General features: G+C 39.9%; 1 protein-coding gene across 1 annotated transcript; it reads right to left on the reverse strand.

Annotated features, from left to right (window-relative positions):
- Positions 1–451: 451 nt before the first annotated feature.
- On the reverse strand, positions 452–9,785 carry LOC122558473 (chymotrypsinogen 2-like). The gene is made up of 7 exons (XM_043707101.2): positions 9,637–9,785; positions 9,419–9,522; positions 7,552–7,631; positions 7,189–7,270; positions 3,868–4,048; positions 759–892; positions 452–671 (listed from the first exon to the last, which is right to left on the reverse strand). Exons 1-7 carry the CDS (start codon positions 9,686–9,688, stop codon positions 510–512), a joined length of 795 nt encoding a protein of 264 aa, XP_043563036.2. The 5' UTR covers positions 9,689–9,785; the 3' UTR covers positions 452–509.
- Positions 9,786–15,055: the final 5,270 nt, after the last annotated feature.

Genomic DNA, 15,055 nt, shown 5'->3' on the forward strand with positions numbered 1-15,055 from the left:
AAGTGCTGGAGAGTAGGATTAGAATGAGCGGCTAGTTTATTCAATCAGCACAGAAAGGATAGGCTGAATGGACTCTTCCTGTACTGCATCTTTTCCACAGTTCTGCATTAGACAACAAACTTCATTGGCTTAGCACCTCACAAACTCATGATCGCTATCACCGAGAAATACTATACAGCATGGGTGCACCAGCAGCTACAAGTTCCTCTCCAAGTTACACACAATTCTGACTTGGAACTGCATTGCAGTATCATTGCTAAAGTAAAATCCTAGCACTCCCACCCTAACAAATTGTGAAAGCACCTTCACACACAAACTGCAATGCTTCATCACTACAAGGACAACTGCAATAGGTTAAAGGCCTCCTTATCAGCAGCACCAATAGCCAAAACTTAATAATTTAGACATTCCCCACACACTTCAGAATCATTTAAGAAATAGACAAGGTCAGTTTGCATTTTGAATGAATCCATTTATTTTATCTTTCACCATATGTTTCTGTTACACAATCAGTTAGTGGCAATGGTCTCATCAATCCATCCTCTGAGTTCAGTTACACGGGCGTAGACCCCAGGTATGGAGGTGGAGCAGGAGCCACTGCCCCAAGAAACAATACCAACCAGATTCCAGGCATTATCCTTCTGACAGACAAGAGGCCCACCAGAGTCACCCTGTAAATGAGATGAAGTTAGCGCTTTTAGTTTTAGTTTTATTTTATAATTGAAGCAAGCTTAAAATACCTTGCAGGAGGTACATACCATGCAAGACGATGCACCTGAGGCACCAGCACAAATCATGATGTCTGTGATCTTGTTACCCCAGTACTGTTTACACTGAGCATTGGTAAGGAGAGGGAGCATTGCTTGCTGTAGTGTATCTGGGCGCTCAGGAGCTGCAAGTAAATAAGGTGATATATGATTCAATCGTTTGTTATAATTTGTCTATGCTTTAATCCTTTAATGGTTACAATGGTTGTAAGAAGTACAAAGCACGGAGAATGGTGGAGAAATCTGTGGAGGGAGGAGGAGCGTCAACATTTCGAGTTAGCATGGCTTCTTCAGAACTGATAAAAGTTGGGGTGTAAAGCATATTTGTTTTCAGACGATTGAGGCTGAATAGAATGATTTGCAATTTGTTCCTGGGTTCTCCTAGCAACAGGGTTTGCTTATCTCCATATTTGGCTTCCTGAGCATAACTTACTCATTATAACAAATCACGTTGCAGCTGTACAGGACATTGGTTAGGCCACTTTTGGAATATTGCAGGCAATTCTGGTCTCTTTCCTAACGGAAAGATGTTGTGAAACTTGAAAAGGTTCAGAAAAGATTTATAACAGTGTTGCCAGGGTTGGAGGATTTGAGCTATAGGGAGAGGTTGAATAGGCTAGGGCTGTTTTCCCTGGAGCGTTGGAGGCTGAGGGGTTTATAAAATTATGAGGGGCATGGATAGGATAAATGGACAAAGTCTTTTCCCTGGGGTGGGGAAGTCCAGAACTAGAGGGCATTGGTTTAGGGTGAGAAGGGAAAGATGGGCGGCACGGTGGCACAGTGGTTAGCACTGCTGCCTCGCAGCGCCAGAGACCTGGGTTCAATTCCCGACTCAGGCGACTGACTGTGTGGAGTTTGCACGTTCTCCCCGTGTCTGCGTGGGTTTCCTCCGGGGGCACCGGTTTCCTCCCACAGTCCAAAGATGTGCAAGTCAGGTGAATTGGCCATGCTAAATTGCCCGTAGTGTTAGGTAAAGGGGTAAATGTAGCGGTATGGGTGGGTTACGCTTTGGCGGGTCGGTGTGGACTTGTTGGGCCGAAGGGCCTGTTTCCACACTGTAAGTAATCTAATCTAATCTAATTATATAAAAAAGACCTAAGGGGTAGGGAGTGGTATATGTACGGAATGAGTTGACAAAGGAAGTGATGGAAGTTAGTACAATTGCAACATTTAAAATGCATCTGGATGGGTATATGAATAGGAAGGGTTTGGAGGGATATGGGCCAGGTACTGGCAATTGGGACTAGATTAGATTGGGATATCTGGTTGGCATGGATGAGTTGGACTGAAGGGTCTGTTTCCATGCTGTACATCTCTATGACTCTATTAGACCAATTTGAATAACAATTTCCTGTGATACCACAATATTATTGTAATACTAGAGGGAGATAATGATATGGTAGTAGTGACCCCGAACTAATAATATATTGGCCCAGACTAGTACACTGAGAATATGAGGCGAAAATGAGGACTGCAGATGCTGGAGATCAAAGTCAAGATTAGAGTGGTGCTGGAAAAGCACAGCAGGTCAGGCAGCATCCGAGGAGCAGGAAAATCGATGTTTCGGGCAAAAGCCCTTCATCAGGAATTCCTGAAGAAGGACTTTTGCCTGAAATGTCGATCTTCCTGCTACTTGGCATATGAGTTTAATTCCCACCGCAGTAGCTAGTGGAATTAAATTTCACTAATTTTGACTATGAAGCTACCATTGATTGTTATAAAAATCTATTTAGTTAATTAACCTTCTTCTGGGAACTCTTTTGTTTTACATTACAGTACAGTACAGGCTCTTTGGCCCCTTAATGTTGGGCCAACCTGTGAAACCAATCTGAAGCCCATCTAACCTACACTATTCTGGATCAGTGGTGCTGGAAGAGCACAGCAATTCAGGCAGCATCCGACGAGCAGCAAAATCGACGTTTCGGGCAAAAGCACTTCATCAGGAATAAAGGCAGAGAGCCTGAAGCGTGGAGAGATAAGCTAGAGGAGGGTGGGGGTGGGGAGAAAGTAGCATAGAGTACAATAGGTGAGTGGGGGAGGAGATGAAGGTGATAGGTCAGGGAGGAGAGGGTGGAGTGGATAGGTGGAAAAGGAGCTAGGCAGGTCGGACAAGTCCGGACAGGTCAAGGGGACAGTGTGGAGCTGGAAGTTTGAAACTAGGATGATGTGGGGGAAGGGGAAATGAGGAAGCTGTTGAAGTTCACATTGATGCCCTGGGGTTGAAGTGTTCCGAGGCAGAAGATGAGGCATTCTTCCTCCAGGTGTCTGGTGGTGAGGGAGCGGCGGTGAAGGAGGCCCAGGACCTCCATGTCCTCGGCAGAGTGGGAGGGGGAGTTGAAATGTTGGGCCACGGGGCGGTGTCGTTGATTGGTGCGCGTGTCTCGGAGATGTTCCCTAAAGCACTCTGCTAGGAGGCGCCCAGTCTCCCCAATGTAGAGGAGACCGCATCGGGAGCAATGGATACAATAAATGATATTAGTGGATGTGCAGGTAAAACTTTGATGGATGCGGAAGGCTGCAGGTAAAACTTTGATGGATGTGGAAGGCTGCAGGTAAAACTTTGATGAGCAGAGCGCTTTAGGGGTATCCGTTGCTCCCGATGCGGTCTCCTCTACAGGGTTGGAGGAACAACCTCTCCAACAACCAGTAGGAACTAAGCCCTCACCTGTCAATACCTTGTTTATTTCTGCAAATTCTGTTTGGAAAATTCAATATGAGCAAATTAAAAGAGACATTTAGTTATTGTAATCATTGGCTTTCTGGTTAATAAATCACACTAATGAGTTAGAAGATCCAAGGTTCAAATCCTACTCCAGCAAGTGGAGGCCACTTGTGTCTGGTGAGTGTGGGCTGTCCATTCACATGAGTCTGAATTGTGAGAGCCCATGAATCTTTCCATTGTTTAGGAATGACCATCCTATCAGCTGCTCCAGCAATGATTCCAGACAGATCTGTCAGACTGTCAGACAGCCTATCAATCACTGTCTTATTTAAGCCATTTGAAAGGAATCAGAGTGAAGGTACAAAACCGATAACGATAACAGAGGAAGACTCAACTGTATTGTGTGAGAGCACTTGCTAAAGTTTGGATGTGACGTACGGTATGCCTGGGTCCTTCCCCATCCGGTTGTGACACACTTCATGCCAGCTGGGAAGTTATCTGCTGCAGCGGCGAGACAGACTGGGGATACCTGTCGATTGAACTGAGCAGGGGATGCAAGCTTCACCACAGCAACGTCATAGTTAATGTTAAAGGAATTCCACTTGGGATGAGTAACGACCTGCGAGGGAAGGAGCAGGATTAGTTGCTGGCCTCATTACTCTTGTATGACTGTACAGGTATGCAATTAATTCAGCTGCAGATTTCAGAGGAGAAGTTGTTTCCCGAACAAAAGCTCATGTGCACATTCCTATGGAAGGTGCAATGTTCATTGATAATGCTAGTTAAAATACAAACACTGGACAAAAGCGAGTGGGCAGCAAGTTAACAGAAAGCAACCTTTGGGTCCGAATCCTATCAGATGGAATGGATTGGTTGGAGCAACAGTTAGAGCCAATGAGGAATTTACAAGAGCTAGAGGGTGTGGTGGATGGCAGTTATAGGAAGGGAGAAAAGCCACAGATACAGTTACGTAGATGGATTACCTTCAGGAAATGTAAGAGAGGTAGGCAGGTAGTGCATGAGTTTTCTGTAACTATCCACATTTCAAACAAGTATGCTGTTTTGGAAAATGTAGGGGGTGATGGATTCTCAGGGAAATATAGCACAGACAGCCAAGTTTCTGGTACTGAGACTGGCTCTAATGTAATGAGATGTATTTCGGGTTCCAAGCAATCGATTGTGTTCGGGGACTCTCTAGTCAGGGGCACAGACAGACATTTCTGCAACCAGCAGCGAAAACTCAGAATGGTGTGTTGCCTTCCTGGTGTCAGGATCAAGGATGTCTCAGAGAGGGTGCAGAATGTTCTTAAAAGGGAGAGAGACCAGCAGGAAGCCATTGTACATTGGAACCAACGACACAGGAAGGGAACAGAATGAGATTCTGAAGGGAGAATATAGAAAGTTAGGCAGAAATTTAAAAAGTAGGTCCTCAAGATTAGTAATATCTGGATTACTCCCACTGCTATGAGCTAGTGAGAGTAGGAATAGGAGGATAGAGCAGATGAATGTGAGGCTGAGGAGCTGGTGTATGGGAGAAGGATTCACATTTTTGGATCATTGCAATCTCTTCAGGGGTAGAAGTGACCTGAACACGTAGGATGGATTGCACCTGAATTGGAAGGGGACTAATACAGTGGCAGGAAGATTTGCTAGAGCTTCTTGGGAGGAATTAAACAATAAGGTGGCGGGGGGGGGGGGGGTGAGACCCAGGGAGATAGTGAGGAAAGAAATCTATCTGAGACTGGTACAGTTGAGAAAAGAAGTGAATCAAACAGTCAGGGCAGGCAGGGACAAAGCAGAGAACAAGGTAGGACTGATAAATTAAACTGCATTTATTTCAATGCCAGAGGCCTAATAGGGATGGTAGATGAACTCAGGGATGGTTAGGAACATGGGACTGGGATATCATAGCAATTACAGAAACGTGGCTCAGGAATGGACAGGACTGGCAGCTTAATGTTCCAGGATACAAATGCTACAGGAAGGAAAGAAAGGGAGGCAAATGAGGAGGGGGAGTGGTGTTTTTGATAAAATTATTTAGGTGGAACTGAGAAATAAGAAAGGGATGATCACCTTATTGGGATTGTATTATAGACCCCCTAATAGTCAGCAGGAAATTGAGAAACAAATTTGTAAGAATATTTCAATTATTTATAAGAATAATAGGGTGGTTATGGTAGGGGGCTTTTAACTTTCCAAACATAGAGTGGGACTGTCATTGCATTAAGGGTTTAGATGGAGAGGAATTTGTTAAGTGTGTACAAGAACATTTTCTGGTTCAGATGTAGATGTTCCGACTAGAGAAAGTGCAAAACTTGACCTACTCTTGGGAAATAAGGCAGTGTAGGTGACTGAAGTGTCAGTGGGAGAGCACTTTGGGCCAGCCACCATAATTCTCTTAGTTTTAAAGTAGTGATGGAAAAGGATAGACTGGATGAAAAGTTGAAGTTCTAACTTGGAGAAAGGCCAATTTTGATGGTATTAGGCAAGAACTGACATCAGACTCACTGGTCTGTAGTTCCCTGACTTGTTCTTACCATCTTTCTTAAATAGTGGTACCACGTTAGCCAACCTCCAGTCTTCCGGCACCTCACCTGTTACTATCGATGATACAAATATCTCAGCAAGGAGCCCAGCAATCACTTCCCTAACTTCTCACAGAGTTCTAGGATACAGCTAATCAGGTCCTGGGGATTTATCCACTTTTATGCATTTCAAGACATCCAGTTATTTCTCCCCTGTAATATGGACATTTTTCAAGATGTCACCATCTATTTCCCTACATTCTATATCTTCCATGTCCTCTTCCACAGTAAACACTGATGCAAAATACTCGTTTAATATCTCCCCCATCTCCTGCAGCTCCACACAACGGCCACCTTGCTGATCTTTGAGGTGCCCTATTCTCTCCCTAGTTACCCTTTTATCCTTAATATATTTGTAAAAGCCCTTTGGATTCGCCTTAACCCTATTTGTCGTAGCTATCTCATGTCCCATTTTTGCCCTCCTGATTTCCCTCTCTATGACTATATGACTCTAAATAGATGTGCAAAATTAAAAGTAATAGACTGATCCTCCTGATGTCTCACTATTATCTGAAATATATCTTAAATTTCATATTACGTTAAAATAATTTTATTTCTTAATAGAATATTCAGGTCATTAATAGAATTCATTATATTCTTGGTAAATTATACCTATTGAAACCAATTTTAACTACTTAGAGTTTCAACTTCTTTGACCTGTCAATTCTCTTTCAGGCATGTATGTATGTATGCTAGAGTTTGTCTTCTCAATCACAATAATGTCAATAATTTTGTTAACAGTTCATCAGATCATCAATACTGCTGGTCACAGACTTAGAGTCCTGGAATATTGGAAAGGTGGATTGAAACAAGGGTCCAAAGTTTAGGGGCATGTGGAATTATTACAATAATTATAACAATAAATATAACAATTAAGTGTCTGCTATTGTTTCTTTCTTACATCAGTGAGCAGTAAAGAGTAACTTTTGCTTCCAATGAGTTTCAATGTGGATAATGATGCAATTGTCAGAATTATGACATTTAATGACCAAATATGTGAGGAACATCAACACTGGAATGGAAAACTTGTACTTTGGAGACGCCTCCAAGTGTGGTTATCCTCTGAGGCAGCAATACCCAACCCCCAAAATTGTTTTGGATTTTAACAGTGATTTCAGTCAAATGTGAGCTGATTTAAATAAAATCCTTGGCTTACAGAAGGACTCATACGTACCTTGGCAATGGACATGGATTTTTGGCTCATTTCTGTTGTTAAACTTTTGTCAAAGGCACCAACAATGACAAAATCTGCAGTACTGTTCCAGACAAAAGAGAAGGTTACAGTGAGTACATTCACTGCAAAATGTCAGCAATTCTCGGCTTCATAGCATCAGTATTTCAAATTGAAAACTACTTTCTTGTCATAGTCACTTGCCAGTAACCCTCTGACTTCCCTAACTCTCTTCTGGAAAGGATCTTGATATTGTTCAGATCAAGGTTTCCCCTGATCCACAGTTTACGATTTGCAATCGGCTTTTTTGATCAAAAATATTAACAATTCCATCTCTTTTTTTTGACAGCTCTCAGTATGACTTACCTTACACCACAATGTGCAGCAGTGACAACCCAGTTTTCATTGATCAAAGAGCCACCACAGAAATGCCAGCCAGAGTCAGACTGTAATGTGAAGAAATAAGATATGTAGTAACACCATGCTATCATCTACCTTCTCATTCTAAATTTCAATTCAAAGGTTTATTTAAAAATCAAAATTGTCTCATCCAGAAGGCCAAATTGAGGCAAGCTTTATAATCAATCATTCCAACCAACATACGAAATAAAGGAAGGGTCACTGGACCCGAAACATTAACTCCGATTTCTCTCCACAGATACTGCCAGACCTGCTGAGCTTTTCCAGCAATTTCTGTTTTGGTATAGAGAACAGAGTAATGTGTTGATCATCAGATTACAGTACATGATCAAGATTCAAAGTCTAACAATCTTCGGAGTTAGCTCATCGTGTCGATGAGATGTGGCACATGAGAATCCTTAAATCTCGTCTTTTTATGTTTTAATTCAGTTAATTGTTTGGGTTCTGTAGCTACTGTGAGATTTGTTTGTAAGTAACAAGTAACCAAATTTGGAGATCAGCAGCAATCTCATGAAAGTAAAGCAGAGTTGATTGCCTTTTAAATGTCTTCAAACCTCAGTGGAGTAAGGCATTTGGGGAACTACATTAATTAGGGCAAAGAATGACTTTGCAAATCCTTTTCTGGACACTCTCAATAGCTTTTCATTGCTCTGTTTATGATTCCACTTGACTACATATCTGTTCCATATTCCAATACAGGATGGATGAATAGTAATAACATCATCAGGTGAGATAAAATGGCATTTCAGCTTCTCAAGGGTGTATAGAAGACTGTTAATTTACTTAACAATAGGGACTGGGCCCAATTTTACTAGAATGTGTATGATGAAGGTCTGTATTGCAAACTATTTCTCTGTAAGAAGGGACTTGGTTCTCATTAACTAAACAAGGATGCTAGCAAGTATGTCAACAGCTCAGCGATGGGAAATTTGAACATATCTGACAAAAAAGGAATATATTGCAGGGGAGAGCTCCAAGGATATACAGAGAAAGAAAAAGCATCTTTAAAACTTTACAAGGAAATCATTTAACATTAGGATGGACTAAAGAAAATTAAGAGGAATACAGAAAAGGTGATGGGGAGTTAATCCAAAAAAACTAACAGGAAATGTGAAAAACAGTATGAAATAATATAAAAAGAAATGATAATGGCTTTTAGAGACATATGAACTTCTATTTGTATTTAAAAGTAGGCTAGGACCCCTCATGAATGAAGGACAGAGATAAACTGTGAGGATAAAGGTGTGGCAGGAAATTAATTAAATACTTGATTATCTATTTATATGATGGCAGAAATGTGACTACAGAGTAGTATATTCACCAACTTTAAGGACATTTAATGGTCATTGGATAGATATATGGACGAAAATACAATAGTGTAGGTTAGATGGGCTTCAGATTGGTTCCACAGGTCAGTGCAACATCGAGGGCCGAAGGCCTGCACTGTGCTTTACTGTTCTATATTCTATACAGAGGAATGGTCTTTTACTCGAACAATGGAAATGAAAATCCTGTAATTATTTTATAAAATCAATTGAATAATTGAATGTGCAGCAGCCCCTTTTATCTGGATGAACCAGAATGTCATGCGGCCCTTCATCTATATCTCTCTCGTGTGAAAAAAAAGGTGAGTGGTCCTTTAATATTTCTCCTTACCATTCCTAGTCTACTTTTTTTATTCTTTGACAAACTTCACTCAAAGTATAGAGGACATGTTGGACACATGCAAGTTAAAATGGTGATAATTGCTTCAATTTCAATAGAACAATAATAAATCATTTCTGTTATGTATCTTTTAACAGCTTTAACTCACCTGTAAGGACACCTGCCAAGGCCAGGATCCTGGAACAGCTTCTTCACCATTGACAATTCGAGCATAGCCTGTGACAACAGGGGAGATAGCAGGAGTACCACAGCCTAAAATCCAGGTAGAAACAAGCAGTTATTACAATTTTGCATTATCGACTGTATCCAAACCAATATCTTTAATGCCAATGACCATTTCGAGAAATTGGTTTAAAACAGGATTACCATAACTGGCTCCTATGAAAGCAAAGCAGGAGAGAAACCAGAAGAACGCCATTGTGTGTCTTACTGGGAGATTCAAGAAAACAATATGACTTTTATATCCCAATGAACCTTAGGTAGCATACAGTAGGAATGTCAAAATGAATAACAAATAGTATCTAAAAAGATTAAAAAGCACCATTAAATTCATTAATGAGTGCACATGCTTCTGATTTCTTTCCAGGTAAACAAATGCATTAGGAAGATTACAAGGTGAGTGAACATTTGAAAAGATATGTTGCCAAGCATCTAGAATATTTGTATTTTCCCAGATAAAGACTACCATTGATTTTGTACATGCAGCTCTCTGAGCTCCTGTATAAAATTGTCAAGTATTTATTGGAAGAGGTGAGTTATCACTGATTGGGGTGGGTTTTGCCAAGGCTGTGGGAGCCTAGTCAATGGACTGGAGAGTTGGACTGTTGGTCGGTTTGGAGCACCCACTCCTGCGTGTTTATGCCCATTTGGTTGTCAGTTAGCAGTTATCAGTGTTTCCATTCCTTTAAAAGACAGGATCCCCCCATCTCCACCTCAGAGGGACAGCAGCAGTTTTGTCACTGTACTTCCAATGGGTTCAGTAGTGACTGATAGGACGACACCTCCCGGATGAGCACAGTGCTCGTGTCACCCTCAGAACAAGGTGAACTGGAGCTAGTGTCATTGGGCCAGTCAAACAGAGTTAGGCTATAGAGACCGATAATGAGAGGATTTCTCTCTTCCTAGTCCACATGGAGAAGACCAGGATTCACCAGGCAGTCTCCCAACAGGAACAGGACCCACCCACTGCTGGTAAAATATCAGCAGCAACAGGAACCAGCCTTACTCTGGCTATGTAAGTAGCGCAATTAGCTTCTCATCAAGAAGGCCCACCTCTGTCTTGATTGCCGCAGCAATGGGAAGGTGTTAGGCAATCCTTATCTTGCCATTTATAACCACCCTCTGCTATTAGCTCAGCCCCAACGTGCTGGTAAAATCCATTTCTAACAATGCATTGCTAGTCTGTGGACATCCGCAAAGCATGATACAGGTCAATGGCTATTCCTGGGACAATAGTTAAACAACAGGAAGTAGAGAGTAGTCATAAATAAGTCATTTTCAGTTTTGCATAAGTGCCACAGGGATCAATGTACAAGTTTCACAAGCTACAATTATTTACAATTTATATAAATAACTCAAATGAAGGGACAAAGGATATGGTTACTAAATTTTCTGATGGCACAAAGATAGATAGGAACATGAATTATGAAGAGGTCATAAAGTGTCTGCAAAGGGCTACAGTTAGGTTAAATAAGTGAGCAAAAATTTGGTTGTTGGAATGTAATGTAAGAAAATGTAACTGTCCACTTTGGCAAAGAAGAATAGGAAGGGGGGCATATTTCTTAAACAGTGAGATTGCAGAGCATTGTGGTCCAGAGGGACTAGGCATCCTATTGAATGAATCACAAAATGTTCATATGAAAGTGCAACAAGTGATTAGAAGGGCAAGTGGAATCTTGTCATTTATTAAAAGGGAGGTTGAATATTAAAGTAGGGATGTTTTGCTACAGTTATGCAGGGCATTGGTGAGATATCTGCATTTCTGTAAACAGGTTTTGTCTTTTTTTAAGAAACTATATAAATATATTAGAAGAAATTTCTCTCAACTGATACAGAATCATAGAATTATAGAATCACGACAGTGTAGAAACAGGCCCTTCAGCCTGTTTCACACCGACACTCCAAAGAGTAACTCACCTAGACCTATTCACGTACCCTATTACTCTACATTTACCATGACTAATGCACCTAACATCCCTGATGGGCAGTTTAGCACGGCCAATTCACCTAACCTGCATATCTTTGGATTGTGGGAGGAAAGCGCTGGATGAGAACATAATGATTGGACAGACAGAGCTTGTTTCCACTGGAGCTTTGAAGGAAAAGGTGACCTTGCTGAGACCTACAAGATCCTAGGGGACCTGACAGAGTGGGCACGAAGGGATGTTACCCTTATGGGAGAGACTAGAACTAAGGAGTTTAATACAGCTTAAAAATAAGCGGTCTTCCATGTGAGATGAAGATGAGGAATTTTATTTCTCTCAGAGGATTGTGTGTTTCTGGAACTCTTTCCCAAATTCAATGCATACCAAGTCAGTGCTGAACTATCTAATGTGACATCTTCTGGGTGAGATGCCAAACTGATGATCCACCTGTTCTCTCACGTGTAGCTTAAGTTCCCACAATACTATTAATTGAAGAGGAGCGGTATTTGTCCAGTACCATGTGCATCTTCAACTAAAACTAAAAAAGTGATAGAGTCATTTATTTCATTGTTGATTGCAGGATTTAGTTGTGTACAAATAACTGCCACATTTCCTACATTATAACAGTGCAACATTTCGGAAGTACTCCATTGGTTGTAAAGTGCTTTGGGGCATCCTTAAGTTGTGAAAGGTACTGCACAAGTCATTCTCTTTATAAGTTTTAATTATTGTAGCAGGTCCTGTCGCATCCTAATGTACCACACTCTGTGTACTCTAGGAAATAATTGGTTGTGTCAAGTAGGCCAATGGACAACACATGGCTTTGGAGGAGACAGCTCGGAATAAGAGTTCCAGTCAATTTAAGTTAATTTTCATTGATTCCAGTTCTCGCCAGGATGAGTGAGGACCTCAGGCAAGAAGAAGATACCAAGGGTTGACAATATAGAGAATAGAAATACCATACACTTTGTATATTTGACATTCTCTCCTGAGTAGTTATTGGATTCTAGCCAGAATTTTTAAACAGAAACCAAGAAATATAGACTTTCTTTTTGCAGAGTATATTGACAAAAGCAGCTCTCTCACACATTCTTGTACCCCCTTTTTTGTATCTGATGTCACCTCTTTCCATTCTAACTTTAGTTACTTATTATTAACAGAGTCTGCAGTTTCAATCATCTTTCATTAATTAATCATCATATTGGTAATATTATTCTACAGAACAAGAAATGCTCCAACTGTCACAGGATGTACAGCAAGAAACTATCTTTGTATGTGCCAACAAATCATTCATATTTGATTGCAACCCACATCACAATTTAAGAGAGTCCATCTTGTGGTTCAATCTCACTTGGTCCAGAGTTTAGAATCTGAACAAAATCCCAGTTGGAGACCTCTATGAAAATAAAACAGTAAAGTATGTATATTACCTCAAAATTGCCTTAATCTGAATAACTTCATCTGTATTTCTGTCATGCATATTAAAGACCATGAGATGTTTGGTCTTTCTTCAACAAAATCAAATGTGTAATGGCTTATGTAAGAGGAACTGTACATTGCTGTGAATGATACCACAGTCAGATGGTTTGGTAATGCAATAATATTCATATCACACCATAATGTGATACATAAATACATGTCTACAAGAGCCAATCAGAGACTAAAATTCTGTGGTGACTAACCCACCTCCTGACTTCTAAAAGCCTGTCCACCAAGTGCAAAGCACAAATCAGGAGAGTAATAGAATACTCCCCTCTCCCCTCAGCTCACAGGCAGTTCGACCTTAATTGAAGAATTGTGTCAAAGATTAAAGAGAAAGATATTGTGCAGCAATAAAATTCCTCAGATTGGAAAGGGGAACTATTACCAATCAGTTTGTAAATATTAAATTGATTGTTGTGGAAACATGCAGACAGATTTTATTCTCCTTATGGTATCTTATCTAAACAGGAGACAGTTTATAAACTTATAGAATTGCTATTAAAGAGTTAAATAGAAACAGTGTAAATTAGAGTGTTTGGCACAATAAGAATGTAAGTTAAGGTGTTGGATACAAAGTGTATGATTTACAGGAATGAACTAAATTCTTATTATAATAAATGATTACAAGTATATCTTTAAGCCAAGTTTTATGTTCAAGAGTTATCCAATCAGGCAATAAAAAAAGACAATTGATTGAAGTTATGAGGAGTGATGGCAAGTGTTGGTAATCCAATTTCTTTCAAGAGCCAGTAAATTAAATTAGAACCACTTTAAGTAAATACTTCAATGAACTGAAATGTTATTACTATCTATAATGTTTCATTTGACTTGTTTTGATCTTTGCTGTACTTTTTGCTGCAAAATTAGCTTTTCTGGAGTAATAATTCAAAACATCTGTTCTTGCATCAATGAACACAAAACAGATCCAATAAAATAGTTGAAACTACTAAATTTATCATCCTGCTTGATTGCACTGGCACCTCATGGAAGGTTTTTTATGTATGATTATGTAAATGATTTTTTGCAGACAGTTGAGCTGACCTAATCTTCATAACGTCAAACAACAGAATTTCCAAATTACACTTAAATATAAACTCCACCACACTGTCTTTATCTTTTTTGATAGGTGTTCTTTAGGAATAGAACAAGTTGAGCAAAAAACCTAAAAAGCATAAGGAATAAAAGCATTCTTTGAAACTTCCTTTTAAACTTATGTAGTATGTCAGATGTTCTTCTGAAGACATAGCTGAATGACATATCTCTCGTAAGTATGACTCTTGATGTTTATTGAGAAAGTTGAATGGCATTTAAAATTCCTATGATGTTGCATCTCAATTTTGTTAACTAGTATTTACAACAGAAATGTGAGCTTGGAGGAAATTGGTTAAAATACAAAATGCAATGCAGTTGATGGCAGATTTTTTCAGGAGGGGCACAATCTCTCCCAACTTTGCTCACGATAAACTATATTTTACAGCTGGCTCATATCATGTTTGAATCTAACATCGTCACCTGCATCCTTTCCAGAAAGAGAGTCACTGGATAGAAACAACAGTTGACTTTTAAAAACCCCTCCTCAGGGTTTTACAATTTCTCTGACTGACATCCACTGATACAGCACATCATTTTGATCTGACAGTAATTTGGTTGTGGTCCTAAAATTCAATAGCCATTGAAGAACTTCTTTCCTGCCATTTCTTCAGTTAGAGACTGCTGGAGCCAGCAAGGAAGTGACTGTTATTACCATATCCAGCCTTACCCAGAAATCACAGTAAACATCCTGGAGAACTCTAAACTTCCAATTTTCTATATCTAGTAGAGAGTGCCAGCTTTTATATAATGGAAATGTCAGAATAAAGCTTCATTATGTTTTGAAAAATGAAACAAATTAAGAAATCAGTTAGATAAGGTATAAAGTGGATAGAATCTTGCTCTTTTTCAGAAGGAAGAGAAATAAATTAATCATTGATTCATTAATGTAGTAGATATTCTGCACATCTGGCTGGTTCCCAAAGAGCTGCAGAAAGAAATTGTTTATCTACAACTTTGTAGACACATTGATAAGTGTGACCTTGTCTCTCGTAAATGATAAAGCATTTCTCTTGCACATTTTAATTAAGTAGAACTGGGTACCATATGTTCTTTCTTACACACTTTGG

The sequence above is a fragment of the Chiloscyllium plagiosum genome, unplaced genomic scaffold, assembly GCF_037043375.1.
Source record: "Chiloscyllium plagiosum isolate Xiang-an unplaced genomic scaffold, Cpla_swu_hap1 HiC_scaffold_17, whole genome shotgun sequence".
Lineage (NCBI taxonomy): Eukaryota > Metazoa > Chordata > Chondrichthyes > Orectolobiformes > Hemiscylliidae > Chiloscyllium > Chiloscyllium plagiosum.

What these genes read in the sequence shown, in the direction of transcription:
- LOC122558473 (XM_043707101.2), bottom strand. Translation starts at nt 9,688, where the DNA reads ATGGCGTTCTTCTGGTTTCTCTCCTGCTTTGCTTTCATAGGAGCCAGT. An exon ending in GGGAAGGACCCAGGCATACC is followed by an intron (nt 893 to 3,867) that starts GTACGTCACATC and finishes ATTTACTTGCAG; the next exon opens with CTCCTGAGCGCCCAGATACA. An exon ending in CAGGTGCATCGTCTTGCATG is followed by an intron (nt 672 to 758) that starts GTATGTACCTCC and finishes TCTCATTTACAG; the next exon opens with GGTGACTCTGGTGGGCCTCT.